This window comes from Symphalangus syndactylus, chromosome 8 (assembly GCF_028878055.3).
Source record: "Symphalangus syndactylus isolate Jambi chromosome 8, NHGRI_mSymSyn1-v2.1_pri, whole genome shotgun sequence".
NCBI classification, from domain to species: domain Eukaryota; kingdom Metazoa; phylum Chordata; class Mammalia; order Primates; family Hylobatidae; genus Symphalangus; species Symphalangus syndactylus.
Genome location: NC_072430.2, coordinates 53,749,554 through 53,768,585, shown reverse-complemented (window position 1 = coordinate 53,768,585; position 19,032 = coordinate 53,749,554). Strand labels below are relative to the sequence as shown.

At 40.7% G+C, this 19,032-nt stretch overlaps 1 protein-coding gene across 3 annotated transcripts in view; it reads right to left on the bottom strand.

The window, feature by feature from the left end:
• PPP2R5E (protein phosphatase 2 regulatory subunit B'epsilon) overlaps nt 1-19,032 on the bottom strand; it is a 184,550-nt gene that overhangs the window by 69,974 nt on the left and 95,544 nt on the right. For all 3 annotated transcript variants that reach the window (XM_055289145.2, XM_055289144.2, XM_055289146.2), the window contains one exon: nt 18,313-18,509. In XM_055289145.2, coding sequence (XP_055145120.1) covers nt 18,313-18,509 — 197 coding nt within the window. The remainder of the gene's footprint in view (nt 1-18,312; nt 18,510-19,032) is intronic.

Below are 19,032 nucleotides of genomic sequence, written 5' to 3'. Positions count from 1 at the left end.
TTCTTTACATATTCTTAATTTCCTCTTCCTCTGCAATCATCTGACAAACCTAAGACAACAGCCCTCTGCCACAGGCCATCCTGGGTTATATCTGCCAGCCTAATCTTCCTTAAGTGAACACAGACTTTCTTCACAGGGTCTGGAGAAAGAAAAGTAAGAATATAGTTTCATTTCACCTCCTGTTCAAAAATCCTTACAACTCCCTGCTCGCCATCTACAAGATTAAGTCTAACCTCCTCTGCTTAGTTTGCCACGCCCTCGCTAATCTAAACTCATCCCTGTCTCTCTCCACCTTACTGCCCACAAATTCTGACCATGAACCCTCCGCTCCCATTCGGCTCCTATTTCAAGATCAAACTTTGCTCAAAATAGGACGCAACTTTTTACCTGCTGCAATGGTGACAGCAATGTTAAAATAATTATCTCTAGCGTCTGTTATCCTCACACAAAACCATCATAGGGAAATGATAGTTCACACAGAGACTGTATTGCACTCGCTCCAAAATTGGAAATGTAGCAGTGAGTCCAAAAGTGAAGATTGTTGATATTAAATCTTAGAATCCAAAAATAGAGGTGTAAACACTGCAATAGTCATAGTGCTTACTGTGTATAAATCAGTGCAGGCCCTCGTACCGCCTGTGTTGGCCTCAAGCACTCCCGCCCCACACAGGCTAACCATGTGATACCAAGGCTTTGCTGCATTTCACCATCTGGGGACTGTGGGTCCTAAGTCGTAGAAGGTTACTAAAACTGAATGAAGTGTTTTCTGTAAAAGCCACAGTGCACAAGTTGATAAAACAATACCAACATAAGGCTTCTTTGAGAACACAAATTCTAAACATCTGCTATGAGGACTTCGTAGTTCAAAATCAGCTAATGCTCAAACAAAAATTAAGCCTCTTGAATTGCGAATTTTTAAAAAAGCATACACAAAAGATTCGAGGCTCCTGATGTATGTTTCCGACTACTAGGTATGTGTTATTAATTGAAATCACTAAAAATAAACAAGAAACACGGCCAAAACTGTCACTGTCTCTTAAACTCTGTGTCTATGTGCACGTCTCTGTGTGTGTCTGTGACCTTTCATTAGCAAAACAAAGCCCTGAGCTAGTTGGGGAGTAATTAAAACACATCTGACCTACATATAACCATAACCATATAACCATATTTAGCACATATAACCATAGGTTCTGTCTATAAATCAACATTCCTCCTTATCCTAAAACTACTGCTTCATAATGAATTGAGTGTGATATGCCACTCCAGGGAAGACAGGACAGCCAGCCCTCCCCGTTGACAGTGACACATAGCTGGCTTCATCTTAGTTCCTCTGAAGGAAACCAAGAGAAGGATCTAGGGGCAGGAACTGACCACCAACCCTGTGAGCTTACATTTTAAATGTGCTTTAAACACCACTGCCTTCTGATTATTTTACTGCTCAAACAACTGTCAGAGGCATTTGAACCTGAGCAACTCCATCTTGAACAGGGGCTGGGTAAAATAAGGCTGAGACCTGCTTGGCTGCATTCCCAGTAAGTTAAGGTATTTTTAGTCACAGGATGAAATAGGAAGTCAGCACAAGATACAGGTCATAAAGACCTTACTGATAAAACAGGATGCATAAAGAAGGCAACCAAAACCCACCAAAACCAAGATGGCAAGGAGAGTGACCTCTGGTCATCCTCACCGCTACACCATGGTACTACATGGTACCACATACCAACGCCATGGCAGTTTACAAATGCCATGGCAATGTCAAGAAGTTACCCTATATGGTCTAAAAGGGGGAGGAACCCTCAGTTCGGGGAACTGCCCATCCCTTTCCCAGAAAACTCATGAATAATCCACCCCTTATTTAGAATATAATCAAGAAGTAACCATAAAAATGGATAACCATTTTTATGCCTATGGACTAGCCCTTCTTTTATTCCTTTGCTTTCTTAATAAACTTGCTTTCACTTTACTCTATGGACTCACCCCAAATTCTTACGTGAGATCTAAGAACCCTCTCTTGGGGTCTGGGTCAGGACCCCTTTCCGGTAACACAACTACTCTCGCTTTACAGAATAGGATATAACACATTTTGCACTTGTTATTAAGGGCAGCACAAATACAAAATTTAATTTTCCAACAGTTTCTCTATTGTCTACAATTTTTTTTCTAATCTGTCTAAGAGAAAAAAGCCAGAAATCTCTGAAAATGAAGTGGCCTGCCTTATTCCAGAGAGTGGTCTATCCTATTTCTCATAAAGCCCTTACCTTCTGCAGGAAGGCCAACTCCACAGTATTTCAAAGCAGCCCATTTAGTAGCTAACATTATCCTCCCAAGACCCCACTCCCCACCTTTCTGAAAAGTATAGAAACATCAAATTTTCCAATAGAACTTCCTTATCCATTTTGTCAAAAAAATACACTTGCTCTCCAACTTAGCAAATAATTATAACCAGCCTGATTTTTACTGAGAAATGTCTTTCCTTGCGTGTGCCACTCCTGACCCTCCTCGCCATGACCCCACCAGCTTTCCCTCTCTACTACTCAGCCAACCCTCACCTCTCTCTAGTCATCACAGAAATGGCATTTCTACTCTATAGTCTCGTGTCTTTGCACCATTTTTCAGAGGCAACTTGCTCCTGAGAAGCCACTGAATAGCATATTTCTTCTTGTTTTCCTACAGATCAAGTTTGGCTTTAAATACTGGTCAGCAGCCAACTGCCTCCTGGAAATGACCTGCTCATTGTCTGCTTGCCAGATTCTTGCCTCAGGCACTCCTGTCTCTGTGAATTCCACATTGAGGACACTCATTTTCTCAGCTTTTTCCTGCTCATCATGCACCACTGTGGTGTAACCAGCTTCCTCCAAAGAATCAGCCAATAAATCCCTCTCTTTCATTTCTGTGTCTCCTCAGTAGAGAGACAGCCAAATCATACAAACCAAGACCAAGAGCTGGGATTATCCAAGACCCACAAGCAAGATTTCACACTTTGTCATCCGTGCGCTTAATAGATTTTCCAGAAGCATTGCTTATACCTTTAAACCACATTTTCAGCTTCAAGGTTAAATTAAAAGGTGGGAGAAAAGAGAAACCAAAACTTGAATGCAGTACTGTAACTTATCCTGCAAAATTCTGCTGCCAGACACTGGGGGGAGGGGTAGAGACAGGGGGAGTATTCTCATTACAGTGAGATATTATTGGATATATCAGTGCTAGACAAGTCACAGCTGTCAAACAATTTTAAGTATATTAAAAACTCTGAACAACCTTTAAAGCAGTTAAGCCAGAAGGACTACAACTTGTAAATGAAGCAAATAGCAATCTCGGGTAGCTCAGTGGCTTCCTGAGTAAAAACCCTCTCTTTAGCACATTTAAATTAAAACTAAACACTGTAAAATCCTTGTCAGATTCCTTAAGAGAGAATGCTTGCGGAGAGAAATGCTAAATTATTACTAGAGTTGGGGACGTGAATATGCAAGTATATCAGGAAAAATTCATTTAGATGAACTGAGGGCAGTATATATACAAATGTATATATAACTATAAACACACGGGCATATGCAGTTTCACAGGCAGTTCTCCCAAAAAAAAAAAAAAAGATATGAAAATAAAACTTCGTAGAGAGTTTGAAATCAATAGTCAGACAAAAGATATGGAAAGTCATCTGAAAGAGACAAAAAAAAGCTTTCAGGTTAGCAAAACTTCATTGTAACCAGAAAAATGTATTAACCAATATAAAGAGACAGGTAAGCCTACTGGGGTGCTAGAGATTATACCATGAATAATGATAATAATGACATGGCAACTTTAACAATGCTTACCACAGTGCTAAGCACTGTTCATAAATTTATTTTCCAAACAACCTTATAGAGTTACAGTATAACAACAAGCTTAGAGGGTTGAGACTCACTTACATAGTTCAGTAAGTGGTCAGACTGGGTCCTGGTCTGTTTTTTGTTTTAGTTTTTGTTTTTGTTTTTGAGACGGAGTTTCGCTCTTGTTGCCCAGGCTAGAGTGCAATGGCATGATCTCAGCTCACAACAACCTCCGCCTCCCGGGTTCAAGCCATTCTCCTGCCTCAGCCCCCAGAGTAGCTGGGATTACAGGCATGCGCCACCACGCCCGGCTAATTTTGTATTTTTAGTAGACGGGGTTTCTCCATGTTGGTCAGGCTGGTCTCGAACTCCAGGCCTCAGGTGATCCAGCCGCCTCGGCTTCCCAAAGTGCTGGGATTACAGGCATGAGCTACCGCGCCCGGCTGGGTTCTGGTCTGTTTGTCTATGCCACTGACCCAGGAAGGACAATAAAAAGGAAAAGCAGGCTGTACGCACATAAGTGCTTCCAAGGATTAGGATGTCCAACATGGAGATGGAGGGATGTTTGAATCATCCAATTGACTCCCCTTGCTCTGAATCCAGGCTAACCAACCAACTTAAGGATTCCTTGGCAGCTGGCATAGCTTGCCTGCAGGGAGAGAAGGCACAGTTCAAATATACACAAACAGCTATCCACTGAGCAGTGCCCTTCTCACTCTGAATTCATACACTGGCACTTTGAATTTCCATATACGTTTTCTGTGGGTCCTACCAATTCAACACAAACAGGGCTGCAAGGTGGGGCCCCTCTATGATGCACAGGTAAGGTATTGCCACGCCAATGTTACCACATAAGGAGCACCAACGGGCAGAGGAGCCTGATTTTTGGAACTTCTAAGGGTGGGGCAGAGAGAGAAGTGGAGTGGGAAAGCACATGAACTCAGGGGACTGCAGTCTGGGTGGAAGAGAGAGGGGTGTTCTGAAATACACAGCCTTCCTCCTGGGCTCCTCCTCACCTCCTCAATCACTATTTTTCCAGACTGGGAAGAAGTGGTAGGGTAGAGAGAAAAGTTGAGAAGCAGAGTTAACAATTCAAGAATAACACAAAGGGAGTGTAAAGCTATTATATAGGGCAGCAGAAGTGGTAGGGGAGAGGGAGTGAAGAAGAAACTGTTCTTCGGCAAAAAAAAAAAAAATTAACATTTAACCCCAGAGCATACTATGTGGTCTGGCCTTGTCGGAAGCAGCAAAATACAGGGAAGGGCATAAATCAAAGGCCTTTTTACCTATTTAGAAGAGCTCAAGAAAAGAACATAGTACAGAGGCAAGACTCCAACTTTTAGGGGTTTTAGTCCTCATTCCTATTGGAAAGAATAATTCCAGAAAAGCATTATGGCTTAGCATCCAAGAGTATGGGTTCTGGGCCAGGTGCAGTGGCTCACCCCTGTAATCCCAGCACTTTGGGAGGCTGAGGCGGGCGCATCATGAGCTCAGGAGATCGAGACCATCCTGGCTAACACGGTGAAACCCTGTCTCTACTAAAAAATACAAAAAAAAAAAAAAAATTAGCTGGGAGTGGTGGCAGGCACCTGTAGTCCCAGCTACTTGGGAGGCTGAGGCAGGAGAATGGCGTGAGCCCGGGAGGCGGGGCTTGCAGTGAGCCGAGATCGCGCCACTGCACTCCAGCCTGGGCGACAGAGCAAGACTCCATCTCAAAAAAAAAAATAAAAATAAAAGAGTATGGGTTCTGGAACCAGATCCCCGAGGTTCAAATCTCAATCACCCAGGTGAGTGGCTTTGGACAAGTTTCTTAACCTCTCTCTTCCTTTACCTTATCTATAAAATGGTATCTATTACGATACTACCTATGTCACAGGTGGTTCTCATTCAATGTGAAGATTGAATTAACTCATATATTGTTCCTGCAGATTTTTATGCAGGTAACAACAGAAGGCATACGGGTGCTGGCCATCTTCTTTCATTAGTACACATCTTTGTGAAGAGACTCCAACGATTAAGTATATGGCCACAAGTCTAAACTGTGTAACTTTACAACAACCTACCTAAACTCACACCATATAAAACAAAAAAATCTGAACAGTCAGACATGTATTTAAGATACTGAGTTCACTACCAAAGCCTTCCTACAGAGAAACTCTAGCCCGAATTGTTTCACTGGTGAAATCATTCTAACAACTTCATTTTTCATCTTTAGTTATTGCCAGAAATGGGGGAACCCCGCTCCTTTCCAATCTTGTATTCTCCAAGTGAGCAGCATCTAGCATAGGCATTTACTGCACACAGGGTAAAATCGCGCTTAAACCATTTTTGAGTCACATGTACCTTTGAAAATTTAAGCAAAAGCAAGTTATTTTCTCCTATAAAAATACACAGAACACAGCAGGACACGGTGGCTCACGCCTGTAATCCCAGCACTTTGGGAGGCCGAGGCGCGCACATCATGAGGTCAGATCGAGACCATCCTGGCTAACATGGTGAAACCCCATCTCCACTAAAAATACAAAAAATTAGTCGGGCGTGATGGCGGGCGCCTGTAGTCCCAGCTACTCGGGAGGCTGAGGCAGGAGAATGGCATGAACCTGGGAGGTGGAGCTTGCAGTGAGCCAAGATCGCGCCACTGCACTCCAGCCTGGGCCACAGAGCAAGAATCTGTCTAAAAAAAAAAAATACGCAGAACACACAAAATTTTGCAGTTAACCTAAGAGGGTTCAGTGACCCCAAGAAATCCATCTATGCGCACCCCGAGCTGCTAAATCAATACTGTTAAATGAGCTTTAACTGGATTAGCACAGTTAAATTGTGGGAATTGAGGAAGTACGGACCAGTTTCCCTACCCTTTGAAAAATTACGAATGCTAACAATCTGTTCCTAACCTTGAGCAGTAAATTCCTCCTGATTTCATTCTACAAATGTCTTTGGGAGATCTCATTATCATATCCTTAAATTATTTCCTTTGTACCAAGGAATTCTTTAATTTCTAATCTAATTTTCAGGTCTTATCTTTTACGCTTATCCTATCCTTCAAATTTCCCACCAGCTTCAGTTATTAAGTGCGCTTCTCAGATACCACTCAATTCTCTCCCATTATGTATAATCCTAATATTATAAACAGTACACCCTCACCCACCCACCCCCAATGGCTCTTTTGCTATTAATACATATCTACAAATCTTATCTCCTTTGGATCTAAAGAGTCACCTCCAAGGCAAATTCTGGCCAGGATGTATACAGTAGTCCTCATCTTATCTGTGGTTTGACTTCCCATGGTTTCAGTCACCCATGGAATAAGTACAATAAGATATTTTGAGAGAGAGACAGACAGAGAGTCACAGAGAGAGAAGGAAGAAGGAGACCACATTTACATAACTTTTATTACAGTATATTGTTATAACTATTCTATTTTACTGTTATTGTTAATCTCACTGTGACTAATTTATAAATTAAACTTTATCATAGGTATGTATGTATAGGGGAAAACATGGGATATACGTATGGGATTCAGTACTATCCACAGTTTCAGGCATCCCTGGGGGTCTTGGAACATATCCCCATGGTTAAGGGGGGGCTATCATGGTTATATTCTTTATCAGACGCAGGAAGATGAAAAATGGAAATTTCATATTTCCCCCCGGCAGTTATCATTCCAAAGCTACTTTTAGATAGTTGTTCTTTTATTAAAAGAAATTCTCTGCCCTTCAGCTAATAATGTAGCGAGGTTAACCAAGCACTACTAAGAGTACATGTCGGCAGACTCTGAGATACTTAATTGCAACTTCATAATCTTCTACAAAGTCATATTATTGTATTAAATGGCTAACCAGAGCTCTGGTTTCCAGTGAAATTAAAGAATGTATAAAAAAAAATAAAGCACTTAGATAACCAAGTGACAGGTTGTAATTTGAGAGTAGGAAAAAACAAAGCTAATAGTGGCCAAGAAACAACGTAACGAACTCAAAGAAAGACCTCAACAGCAAAGAAGGAAAAACCACTGAATATATTTTATCTTAAAACTAAATTAACTTTGGAAAATTACATATTCTACCATTTGAGGTATAAGCAGAGATTGAGAATTGAAGCAGACTTTGAAACCAAGAAAAGCCAAGTCCTAGAGACAAAATAAAAATAATAACAGCAAATGATCAGTGTGACAAGGCTGTATACTTTTTGTAGGAGAAAAGTGACAAGATTTTACTCTAATGAAGACAGTACACCCAAGGTGCGAGCAATTATCTACAGTCGTCATCTCAACCTTTTGATTTTTTAATCCACTCTTCAACCCACTAGCTCCCACCTGTACCACTGCACTGAAACAATGATTCACTGGTATCATCTAGAGTTCCATCATTCTTCTTTCCCTCCCCTGCCCTACTCCCATTCTGATAACTACCGACTTCCACCTCCTACCTTCCACATCTACGTCTCCCATAGGAACCTCAACATTAACTCATCGAAAACCAACTCCTCAGCTTTCATCCAAAGCCTGGTCTCCCTACTGCTGTACCTTTCCCCAACAGCAGCACCACACCACAAACTACCCAACTGCCAAAGCTATCCGAGACTCCTTCCTCTCTCACACTCCAAAAGTTCACATAAATGCTAACAAGCAGCATCAACTTTACCTCCTAGGTGAATCTCAAATGCTCCTTTCCTCTCCTTCTCTACTTCCATGCCTGCAGTTCGCTTAGGCCCTCCACAATTTCTCCAATAAAAGTCTCCTAATTGATTCCTCTCTGCCTTCAATCTCAGCCTCCTCCAGTCTCTCTGTCCCACTGTCACTGAAATACAAATCTGACCATGTCACTCTGCCACACAGAACCTCTCAACACTTATCCATCCATTGTCTGTGAGGTTCTTTCAGACTCTGGCCCACATCCACATTTTCAGCTGCCACCATTCACTTCCTCCCACTCTCCAACACACATACACACATAACGCTGTAACAACATAGCATGACTGTGTTTCCCGGTATATATCATGTGGTTTGGGAATTCCTTTGCATCACATAATTCTCTTTAAGTTCTGCCACATTCATCTTTTAATACCCTACTGAGGCTATAATCATTCTGTCAAGCCTTCCTTAACCACCCTTCTATCTACCTTCATGTCCCTTTACTCCTTCCTTGCCTTGTACAGACTTTATTACTATACATATGACATTATCTTGTTACTGTTCACATGAGTATTCCCTCTACCAGATTGTGAGCTCACTGGCAAAGTGAAGCCCTGTCTTTTTTATTAGCAAAATGTAAAAGTGTGACACTGAGTCATTTAAATAAACATTAAGAATTAACTAAAACAATGTCTTCACCCATGAGATTTCATCTCACATTTGAAGTATCCCCAAAAGAAACATTTTTGAGAAAAAAAAAAAAAGATGTGCAAATATAAAGAATATAAAATATACAGAGTTCAAGCTCAGGTAAATCAAAATTTACACAAAGTGATTTGGAAAGCCAGAAATTCTAAGAAATCTTTCAAATGGATACATAACAACAAAACCAAAAAGGCATTAGCATAATGTGGTCAAAAAAATATGCCTCAGGGACAGACACCTGACACTTGAGATGATGTGAAGCAGAACGGAGCAAAGCCTAAAGGAGCTGGAAGTCCTGATTCTCATTTTTTCATCAGATATGACTCCAGGAGACCCCAAGAGAAATACATGAAACAAACCACTTTCTGAAGGAACTACTTTGCACAATGGCCTGTAAACTTTAAGAAAGGCGTAATCCATTTAAAATTTCTTAGACTGTGTTGATCAAAAGAGGTGTTAGTTTTCAGAAATGGAAAGATGTAAGGGATTCATCATCAACTCCCTCTATTTATAGCAGAAGAAACTGAGGCTTAGAGAGAAAATTACTTACCCAAGTTCTTACCACTAGTTAAGTGGAAGATGAGAAATGAAGACAGTGGCTTCCATGTTCTCTGCCTGGGACTCTTTCCACTACCCACTCTACTCTTCTACAAGTAAGTTATGGGCTATTTTGCTTTACAGGCATACCCCACATACATTATAGGATCAGTTCCAGACCACCGCAATAAAGCAAATATCTCAACAAAGTAGTCACACACATTTTTTGGTTTCCCGGTGCATGTAAAAGTTGTGTTTACAATACACCGTAGTCTATAAAGTGCACAATAGATTTATGTCTAAAAAACAAAAATGGACATACCTTAATTTAAAAACACTTTATTGCTAAAAAAATGCAAACAATCATCTGAGCCTTTAGCGAGTTGTAATCTTTTTTGCTGGTGGAGGGTCTTGCCTTCATGTTGATGGCTGCTCACTCATCATAGCGGTGGTTGCTGAAGGCTGAGGTGGCTGTGGCACTTTCTTAAAATAAGATGACAATGGGGCCAGGTGTGATGGCTTCACGCCTGTAATCCCAGCACTTTGGGAAGCCGAGGTGGGTGGATCACAAGGTCAGGAGTTCAAGACCAGCCTGGCCAACATGGTGAAACCCCATCTCTACTAAAATATAAAAATTAGCTAAGCGTGGTGGTGAGTGCCTGTAATCCCAGCTACTCGGAAGGCTGAGGCAGGAGAATCACTTGAACCCAGGAGGCGGAGGTTGCAGTGAGCAGAGATTGTGCCACTGCACTCCAGCCTGGGCAATAGAGTGAGACTCCACCTCAAAAAAAAAAAAAAAAAAAAAAAGATGGCAATGAAGTTTGTGGCTTTGATTGACTCTTCCTTTCATGAAAGATTTCTCTGTAGCATGTGATGCTGTCTGATAGCATTTTATCCACAATGGAACTTCTTTTCAAATTGGAGTCAATCCTCCCAAACCCTGCCACTGCTTGATCAACTAAGTTTATATAATGTTCTAAATCCTTTGTTGTCATTTCAACAATGTTCGCAACATTTTCAAGAGTTGATTCCCTCTCAAGAAATCACTTTCTTTGCTCATCCATAAGAAGCAACTCCTCATTTGTTGAAGTTTGATCATGAGATTGCAGCAATTCAGTCAAATCTTCAGGCTCTACTTCTCATTCTAGTTATCTCGCTATTCCCATCACATCTGCAGCTGCTCTCCCTATTGAAGTCAGACCTCTCAAGGTCATCCATGAGGGTTGGAATCAACCCCTTCCAAACTCCTGTTAATGCTGATATTTTGACTTCCTCCTGTGAATCACAAATGTTCTAAATGGCATCTAGAATGGTGAATCCTTTTCAGAAGGTTTTTGATTTGTTTTGCCCAGATCCATCAGAGGAATTACTATCTATGGCAGCTACAGCCTTAAGAAATGAATTTCTTAAATAATAAGACTTGAAAATCAAAATTACTCCTTGACCCACGAGCTGAAGATTGGATGGTGCGTCAGCAGGCATCAAAACAACATTTGTCCGGGCACAGTGGCTCACGCCTATAATTCCAGCACTTTGGGAGGCCAAGGCGGGCGGACCACGAGATCAGGAGATCAAGACCATCCTGGCTAACATGGTGAAACCCCGTTTCTACTAAAAATACAAAAAATTAGCCGGGCACGGTGGCAGTCGCCTGTAGTCTCAGCTACTCAGGAGGCTGAGGCAGGAGAATGGCGTGAACCCAGGAGGCAGAGCTTGCAGTGAGCCGATATAGAGTCACTGCACTCCAGCCTGGGGGACAGAGTGAGACTCCATCTCAAAAAAAAAAAAAAAAAAAAAAAGAAAACAACATTCATCTCCTTGTATATCTCCATTAGAGCTCTTGGGTAACCAGGTGGATAGTCAATCAGTAGTAGTATTTTGGGGGAAAAGAAAAACAAGACGTTTTTCTAAGCAATGGGCCTCAACAGTGAATACAGAATATTTGGTGGACCATGCGTAAGCAGAGGTGTTGTCATCTAGGCTTTGCTGTTCCATTTACAGAGCGTAGGCAGGGTGGATTTAGCATGGTTGTTAGACACCCTGAGATTTTCGGAATGGTAAATGAGCGCTGGCTTCAACATAAGTCACCAGTGGCATTAGTTCCTAACAAGAGAGTCAGCCTGGCCCAAGCTTTGGCATTGATTTCTCCTCTGCAGCTTTAAAAGTCACAGATGGTAACATCTTCTAATAGATGGTTGTTTCATCTACACTGAAACTCTGTTGTTTGGTGTAGCCACCTTCATCAATGTCTCTGCTAAGTCTTCTGGACAACTTGCTGCAGCTTCAGCTTCTACAACAGCATTTAGTGCTTCACCTTGCACTTTTATGTTAGAGAGATGGCTATTTTCCTTAAACCTCATAAGCCAACCAACCTCTGTTGCTGTCCAACTTTTCTTCTGCAGCTTCCTCAACTCTCTCAGACTTGATACAGTTGAAGAGAGCCAAGGCCTTGCTCTGGGTTAGGCTTTGGCATAAGGAATGTTGTGGCTGGTTTGATATTCTATCCAGACCACTGAAACTTGCTCAATTATCAGCAATAAGGTTGTTTTACTTTCTTATCATTCACGTGTTTACTGGAGTAGCAGTTTTAATTTCCTTCAAGAACTTTAGTTTAAATTCACAACTTGTCTAACTGTCTGATGCAAGAGGCCTAGCCTAGCTTTTGGTCTGTTTCAGCTTTTGACATGCCTTCCTCACTAAGCTAAATCATTTCTAGCTTTTGATTTAAAATGAGAGACATGTGACTCTTCCTTTCACTGGAACACTTAAAGGCCATTATAGGGTTATTAATTGGCCTAATTTCAAAACTGCTGTGTCTCGGGGAATAGGGAGGCCTGAGAAGAGGGACAGAGGCTGAGGAACAACCGCTCAGCAGAGCAGTCAGAACACATACAACATTTATCGATTAAGTTTGCTGTAGGGGCACATTTCATGGTGTCCCAAAGCAATTAAAATAGTAACTTCAGGCTGGGCGCGGTGGCTTACGCCTGTAATCCCAGCACTTTGGGAGGCCGAGGCAGATGGGTCAGGAGATAGAGACCATCCTGGCTAACATGGTGAAACCCCGTCTCTACTAAAAATACAAAAAATTAGCCAGGCATGGTGGCAGGCACCTGTAGTCCCAGCTACTCAGGAGGCTGAGGCAGGAGAATGGTGTGAACCCGGGAGGCAGAGCTTGCAATGAGCGGAGATAGAGCCACTGCACTCTAGCCTGGGCGACAGAGCGGGACTCTGTCTCAAAAATAAATAAATAAATAAATAAATAATTTAGAAAAAGTAACTTCAAAGATCTCTCATCACAGATCACTATAACAGATATAGTAACAATGCAAAGGTTTGCAACATTGCAAGAATTATCAATATATGACACAAAGATATGAAAGGGCCATATATTGTTGGAACAAATGGTACCAACAGTTTTGTTCCACACAAGGTTGCCACAAATCTTCAATTTGTTTGGGCACAGTGGCTCACGCCTGTAATCCCAGCACTTTGGGAGGCTGAGGAGGGTAGATCATGAGGTCAGGAGTTCGAGACCAGCCTGACCAACATGGTGAAACCCTGTCTCTACTAAAAATACAAAAATTAGCCAGGCACAGTGGCACCTGCATATAATCCCAGCTACTCAGGAGGCTGAGGCAGGAGAATTGCTTAAACCCGGGAGGTGGGAGGTTGCAGTGAGCCAAGATCGCGCCACCGCACTCCAGCCTGGGTGACAGAGCGAGACTTCGTCTCAAAAAAAAAACAAAAACAAAACAAAAAAAAGCAACCCCCAATATCTGTGAAGTGCAATAAAACGAGGTGTGCATGTGATTTGTTTACACCCATAAGAGTTGCTTTGCTTTCCCAATTCTAGAAGTCTGTAGGTGGTATCCAGACTTCATTTAAATGTTAAAAACGGTTTCCACAACACATAGATTACTTTTATCTCTTAGTCTTTTCTTCCCCTAACAGGAATACCAGTTCTAAAAGTACAAGTCCCATCAAGTTGGATCAAAAGCTCTCGGTACTAATGTGATACTGTAACATGACATTATACATCATTACTCAGCCTGGTTTGCAAAACCCATCTATCGCTTCATTAGTATTTCATAAAAAACACTATCATTTCCCTCACTAATTCTACTGAAGTGATTTTGTTTTACAGTAACACGAAAGAGAAATCAGTGGGGACAGTGATTACCCAACAGGCAGGATCATCTTGGAATTAGGGAACTTAAGAACCACTGTAGCAATGGAATAAAACACATCTCAGTGACGGAGTATTTTAAGTACAAAGAGGTAACAGTGGGTTTCACCAATGATTGTAAAATCAAGTATCTAATAAAATCATTGAAATGTAAAAACAGTATTTACTGAATACTTGCCACACGTTAGAGACTGTGCTAAAACTTTTACAAATATTGTCACTAATCCTCACAAAATCCCCCCAAAGGCAGGTATTACACAAACTAGGAAAGTAACCGGCACCAGGATGTATATATACAACGGGCTCAGAGGTGGCAATATAGAAGGGAATGAGGGCACCAAGTGGGACGTGGTTCCAGTTTTCCTTACAGAACAGTAAGCACACATTCTCTGGACTGTATATGTATGTATGGTGTTGACTACCCTGATACGCAAACAAAAGCACAAGCATGTTACTTAGGTGGAATATTTACGGAGGGATTGGGAAAACGATGGCTACCCTCCCCCCACCCTATGTACCTCTTAGCACCACACAAAAATGGAGGACCCCAAAGTTAAAGTAACTTGCTCACATTGATGTAGCAAGTATGGCCAGAGCTGGCATTTGAACCCAGGTCTGTATGGTTCCAAAGCCTTGTCTTTTCTTTTTTTTTTTTTTTTTTTTTTTTTTTTTGGAGATGGAGTCTTGCTCTGTTGCCCAGGCTGGAGTACAGTGGCACGATCTCAGCTCACCGCAACCTCCACCACCCAGGTTCAAGCGATTCTCCTGCCTCAGCCTCCCAAGTAGCTGGGATTACAGGCATGTGCCATCACGCCGGGCTAATTTTTGTATTTTTAGTACAGACAGGCTTTCACCATGTTGGACAGGCTGGTCTCAAACTCCTGGACTCAAGTGATCCATGCATCTCGGCCTCCCAAAGTGCTAGAATTACAGGCGTGAGCCACCGCACCCAGCGCCTTGTCTCTTTCTACTCTATCATAATATCCCCTTTTCTGTAAATGCTCCAGAGTGTCTAAGTACCATATATAATTAGTAGCTAACAATTTCAGAAATCACCAAATATGAAAAATAAGTTATACTTCTAAGAAGCCTAAACTACCATCTAGAATTTTCTAATGCCCTAGAACAGCATGTACACTAACAGACTCAATGCCTCCTAAGGTAAAGCTCCAGTGTATTTTAAAACACATACAAATGATAGGAGTCTCCTTTTTTGGCTGGAGAATGGGGAGGAAAAGAGGGAGAAAATGGTCTCCCTTAAGAGACAAAAGTTGGTTTAAGACCAAGCTGGTCCATATGGATGACAGAATTTTTGGATTATGCTAAACGCTCAGTTTAAAATCTGGGTATAATCCAATGACATCCGATATCTTAATCATAATTTGAGAGACTGAAATGCCTACATTTTAAGGAGGAATTCATTCATTCAACAAATTTCAAAAAGACCTGGGCTAGGTAGGAGGTATTATGGATGCCACAGAGATGTGCAGGACACAGTTCCTTCTTAGGAGTGCTTACATCTAATTAGAAAAATCAGATAAATATGTGAAAAGACAAAAAAAAGGAGCAAATGAACAATTCCCAAAATGGTGAGTTGCCAAGAAACAGAGGAACTGAAGGAAGGAAAAAGCACTGTGTTTTTTTCAGGAAAACAATAGTAGCACTTCAAGTCAGCCCTTGAAGGGAAAATGAGAATTAGAACTAGAGGTGAGGGAGTGGGGAATACGTGAAAGTCCAGAAACAAGGAAATAAAGGCTATTTAAATCAAATCAATACCAAATGCTGGTGAGTATGTGGAGCAGCAGAAATTCTCATTCACTCCTGGCAGGAATGCAAAATAGTACCACTACCCTGGAAGACAGTTTGGATGTTTCTTATAAAACTAAACATACTCATTACTTATAACAAGCAATAAAAGTAAATGCAAATAAAAAAAAAAACTAAACATACTCTTACCATACAATACATACAGCAATCACACTCCTTGGTATTTACCCAAAGGACCTGAAATCTTATGTTCATAAAAAAACTTGTACATGGATATTCATATTAGCTTTATTCATAATTGCCAAAACTAGGAAGCAACTCAAATGTCCTTCAGTAGGTGAATCGATAAACTATGGTACATCAACCAAATAAAATGTTATTCAACACTAAAATAAATGAGCTATCAAGTCTTGAAAAGACATGAAGGAAGCTTAAGTGCATATAACTAAGTCAAAGAAGCCCCTCTGAAAAGAGTACATGCTGTATGATTCCAACTATATGACAGTCTGGAAAAAGCAAAATTACAGAGACAGTAAAAAGATCAGTGGTTGCCAGGGAGTTGAAGGTGGTGGGTGATGAAGAAGTGGAGCACAGAGGATTTTCAGGGCAGTGATGTATGGTATGTATGGTACTATAATGGTGGATACATGTCATTACACATTTGTCTAAACTCAGAATGTCCAACACCAAGAATGAGCCCTAATGTGAACTATGAATTCTGGGTCATAATGATGCGTCAGTGTAGGACCATCAGTTGTAACAAATGTACTGCTCTGGTGGGAGTGAGGGGGAGGTGTTGATAATGGGGGAGGCTGTGCTTGTGCAGCGACAGGGGCATATGAGAAATCTCTGTACTTTCCTCTCAATTGTAATGTGAACCTAAAACTGCTCTTAAAAAATTAAATTTTCAAAAATAAATATACAGATGTCTTCATACAAAGATAAACTGATATATGTATAAGGATATTCATAGAGTAATGCTTAAATATGGTACATTCACACAATAAATATTGTGCAGCTATAAAAAGAATATAGCAACTTTATATGTACTGAAATATATATTGCTAAGTGAAAAAAGCGAGGTACAGAAAATATATAGTGTGCCACCATTTGTGTGCTTACAAAAAAAAATATTTATACATACGTTTGCATATACTTATATATTCGTGAACTATCCATGGAAAGATACAGAAGAAAGTCATAACCAATACCTCTGTTGGCTGATGATACAGGTAGGCTAAAACCAGGGACTGTGCTCTGCAGAAGGCAGGTAGACTAGAGAAGATCCTCTGCATCACATTAAGAGGTTTAGATAGCATGCAAACTCAAGAGCAAGGTTTCTCAACAGTGGCACTTGTGACATTTGGGGCCAGATATTTCTTTATTGTACCTGTACATTGTAAAATGTTTAGCAGTATCTCTGGCCTCTCCCACTAGATGCTGGTAGTACTCTCCTCCCACATCTAGTTGTGACTACCAAAAATGTCTCTAGACACTGACAAATGTCCCCTGTAAGGCAAAATCACACCTGGTTGAGAAGAACTGCTCAAGAGCCACACAGTCATCTTTAACCTACAGAACATTCTAGTGCTACATTCCTGTAAATTAACAACAAATCCAATATACATTCAGATATAGATCTGAGGAATATATTGGGCATCGTTTTCAGATGACCTTCATATATCAGTCACAGTCTCACGCTGAGATCATTCAAGTCCCTTTGCAAATCTGAACTATCATTTTTAAACATATCTACTCCATCACAAAAGTCTCTTTTCTTCATTGGTTGAATATAAATGATAAGGAACTAAATACAAAAGCCAGGCAGATGTTCAGCAGTACACAGAGAGTGTGCCAGATCCTGCAATGGACTCCTCAACGATGCACTGACGTTAGGGATCTCTGAGGCTATTTCACCAGTCAGTAGACCAGCCTCCCCACCCTGCAAAGTGCATCCCCAAATAGCATGCACTCTCCAGCTCCAAGATCTTCTGGGATGCCAAGGAAGGCAACTGTCCCACAGAAATCTATCAGAAAACCACATGTTGGCTCAGCTTTTGAAAAACTAATTGTTCACACAATAAGAATGTAATTACTCACATTATGTTAATAATGTTTTTCCTCGTAACTCCTAATGACCACACAAAATCTAAGACACTTTTTAAAAATCATAAAAGGTATCAACCCTGACTTCAAGGAGATTATAAAGAGAAGCGTTAGTTATAAAGCCCAAAAGAGGCCTTAACTAGATTCTACAAATCACAGTTTTATTAAGCATTAAGCCATTTCTAATATACCACAATGAATAAGATTAAAAAAAAAAAGAGACATCCAACAGGCTTGAATATTTTTCAAACATGGGTCTAAGACTTTTGTTATTTTCCTGTGTCTTTTCTTTTGCCACAGCCAGAAATCCAGTAATACCCTGGCAATCTTGGCTTCATATTTTGAAGTCATTGATTGCTTCAGCACTGTCGTAGTTAAAGTTCTGGATTTCGTTCTCATGAAATCATGCTCTTCAAATTCTAGCACTGTGCCGACTACATTTGCTTAGCTCTCCAAAGGTTGGCTCTCATTTGTGGAGTTGACCTCCAATGACCTCACTCTTGCAATATATACACCTGTGAGTCACTATGGAAGATGCTTAAAAGTGTCCGCGGAGAAAAAAAGAAACTCACCATTCTAACTACTTCAGGGTAAGTCTGCTCTGTCAAACAGCCTCTGCTTATTGTAATGTAGTCCACCAGTTCATTAAGAGTGGAGCGCTTGTATTCTTTCATTTTAAGATCAGATAGCGTGTCCATGAAGTCAAAAATGACACAGCACTGCTGAAGTTTCTTTAGGAACAGTTCAGGCTGCTCTGAGGATGGAACGTCTAAGAAAAAAAAAGGAAATGGTGTAAGTCTGTCATCAATTTCCAGGTAACAGGAGTTCTCTGTGAAAGTTACTTCAAAGGCAAGCTAAAAAAAAAATAAGAATTCACATGACAACAGTGTTCTTTTTCACAGTTACACATGGGTGGGAAGGATACAGTATCTACCACTTCAGAGACCTTGTCTTTGAAAACTACATTGTACCAACAAAATTGACTGTATTTGCTATTCCACAACCATGGATTGACCAAAATCCCAAAAGACTTTAGAAGGTTGAAGCAAATTTTAACCAAAAACACCCCAATGTCAATACCTTTAAATCTAAAAACACTGAAAAAGGTCAAACTTTCCCTCATAAGAAAGCTTTTGCTGTTGGTTTAAATTAGTTTTACTAAAAAACTTCAAAGCAGAAATGTCAGTTGATTCATTTTAATTTCATGCTGACATCCTTGGTATTTAAAGCTATTGTTGTGTGTTTATATTTTTTTGTTTTGTTTTGGCTTGATCTGTATGAAGTTTCTTTGT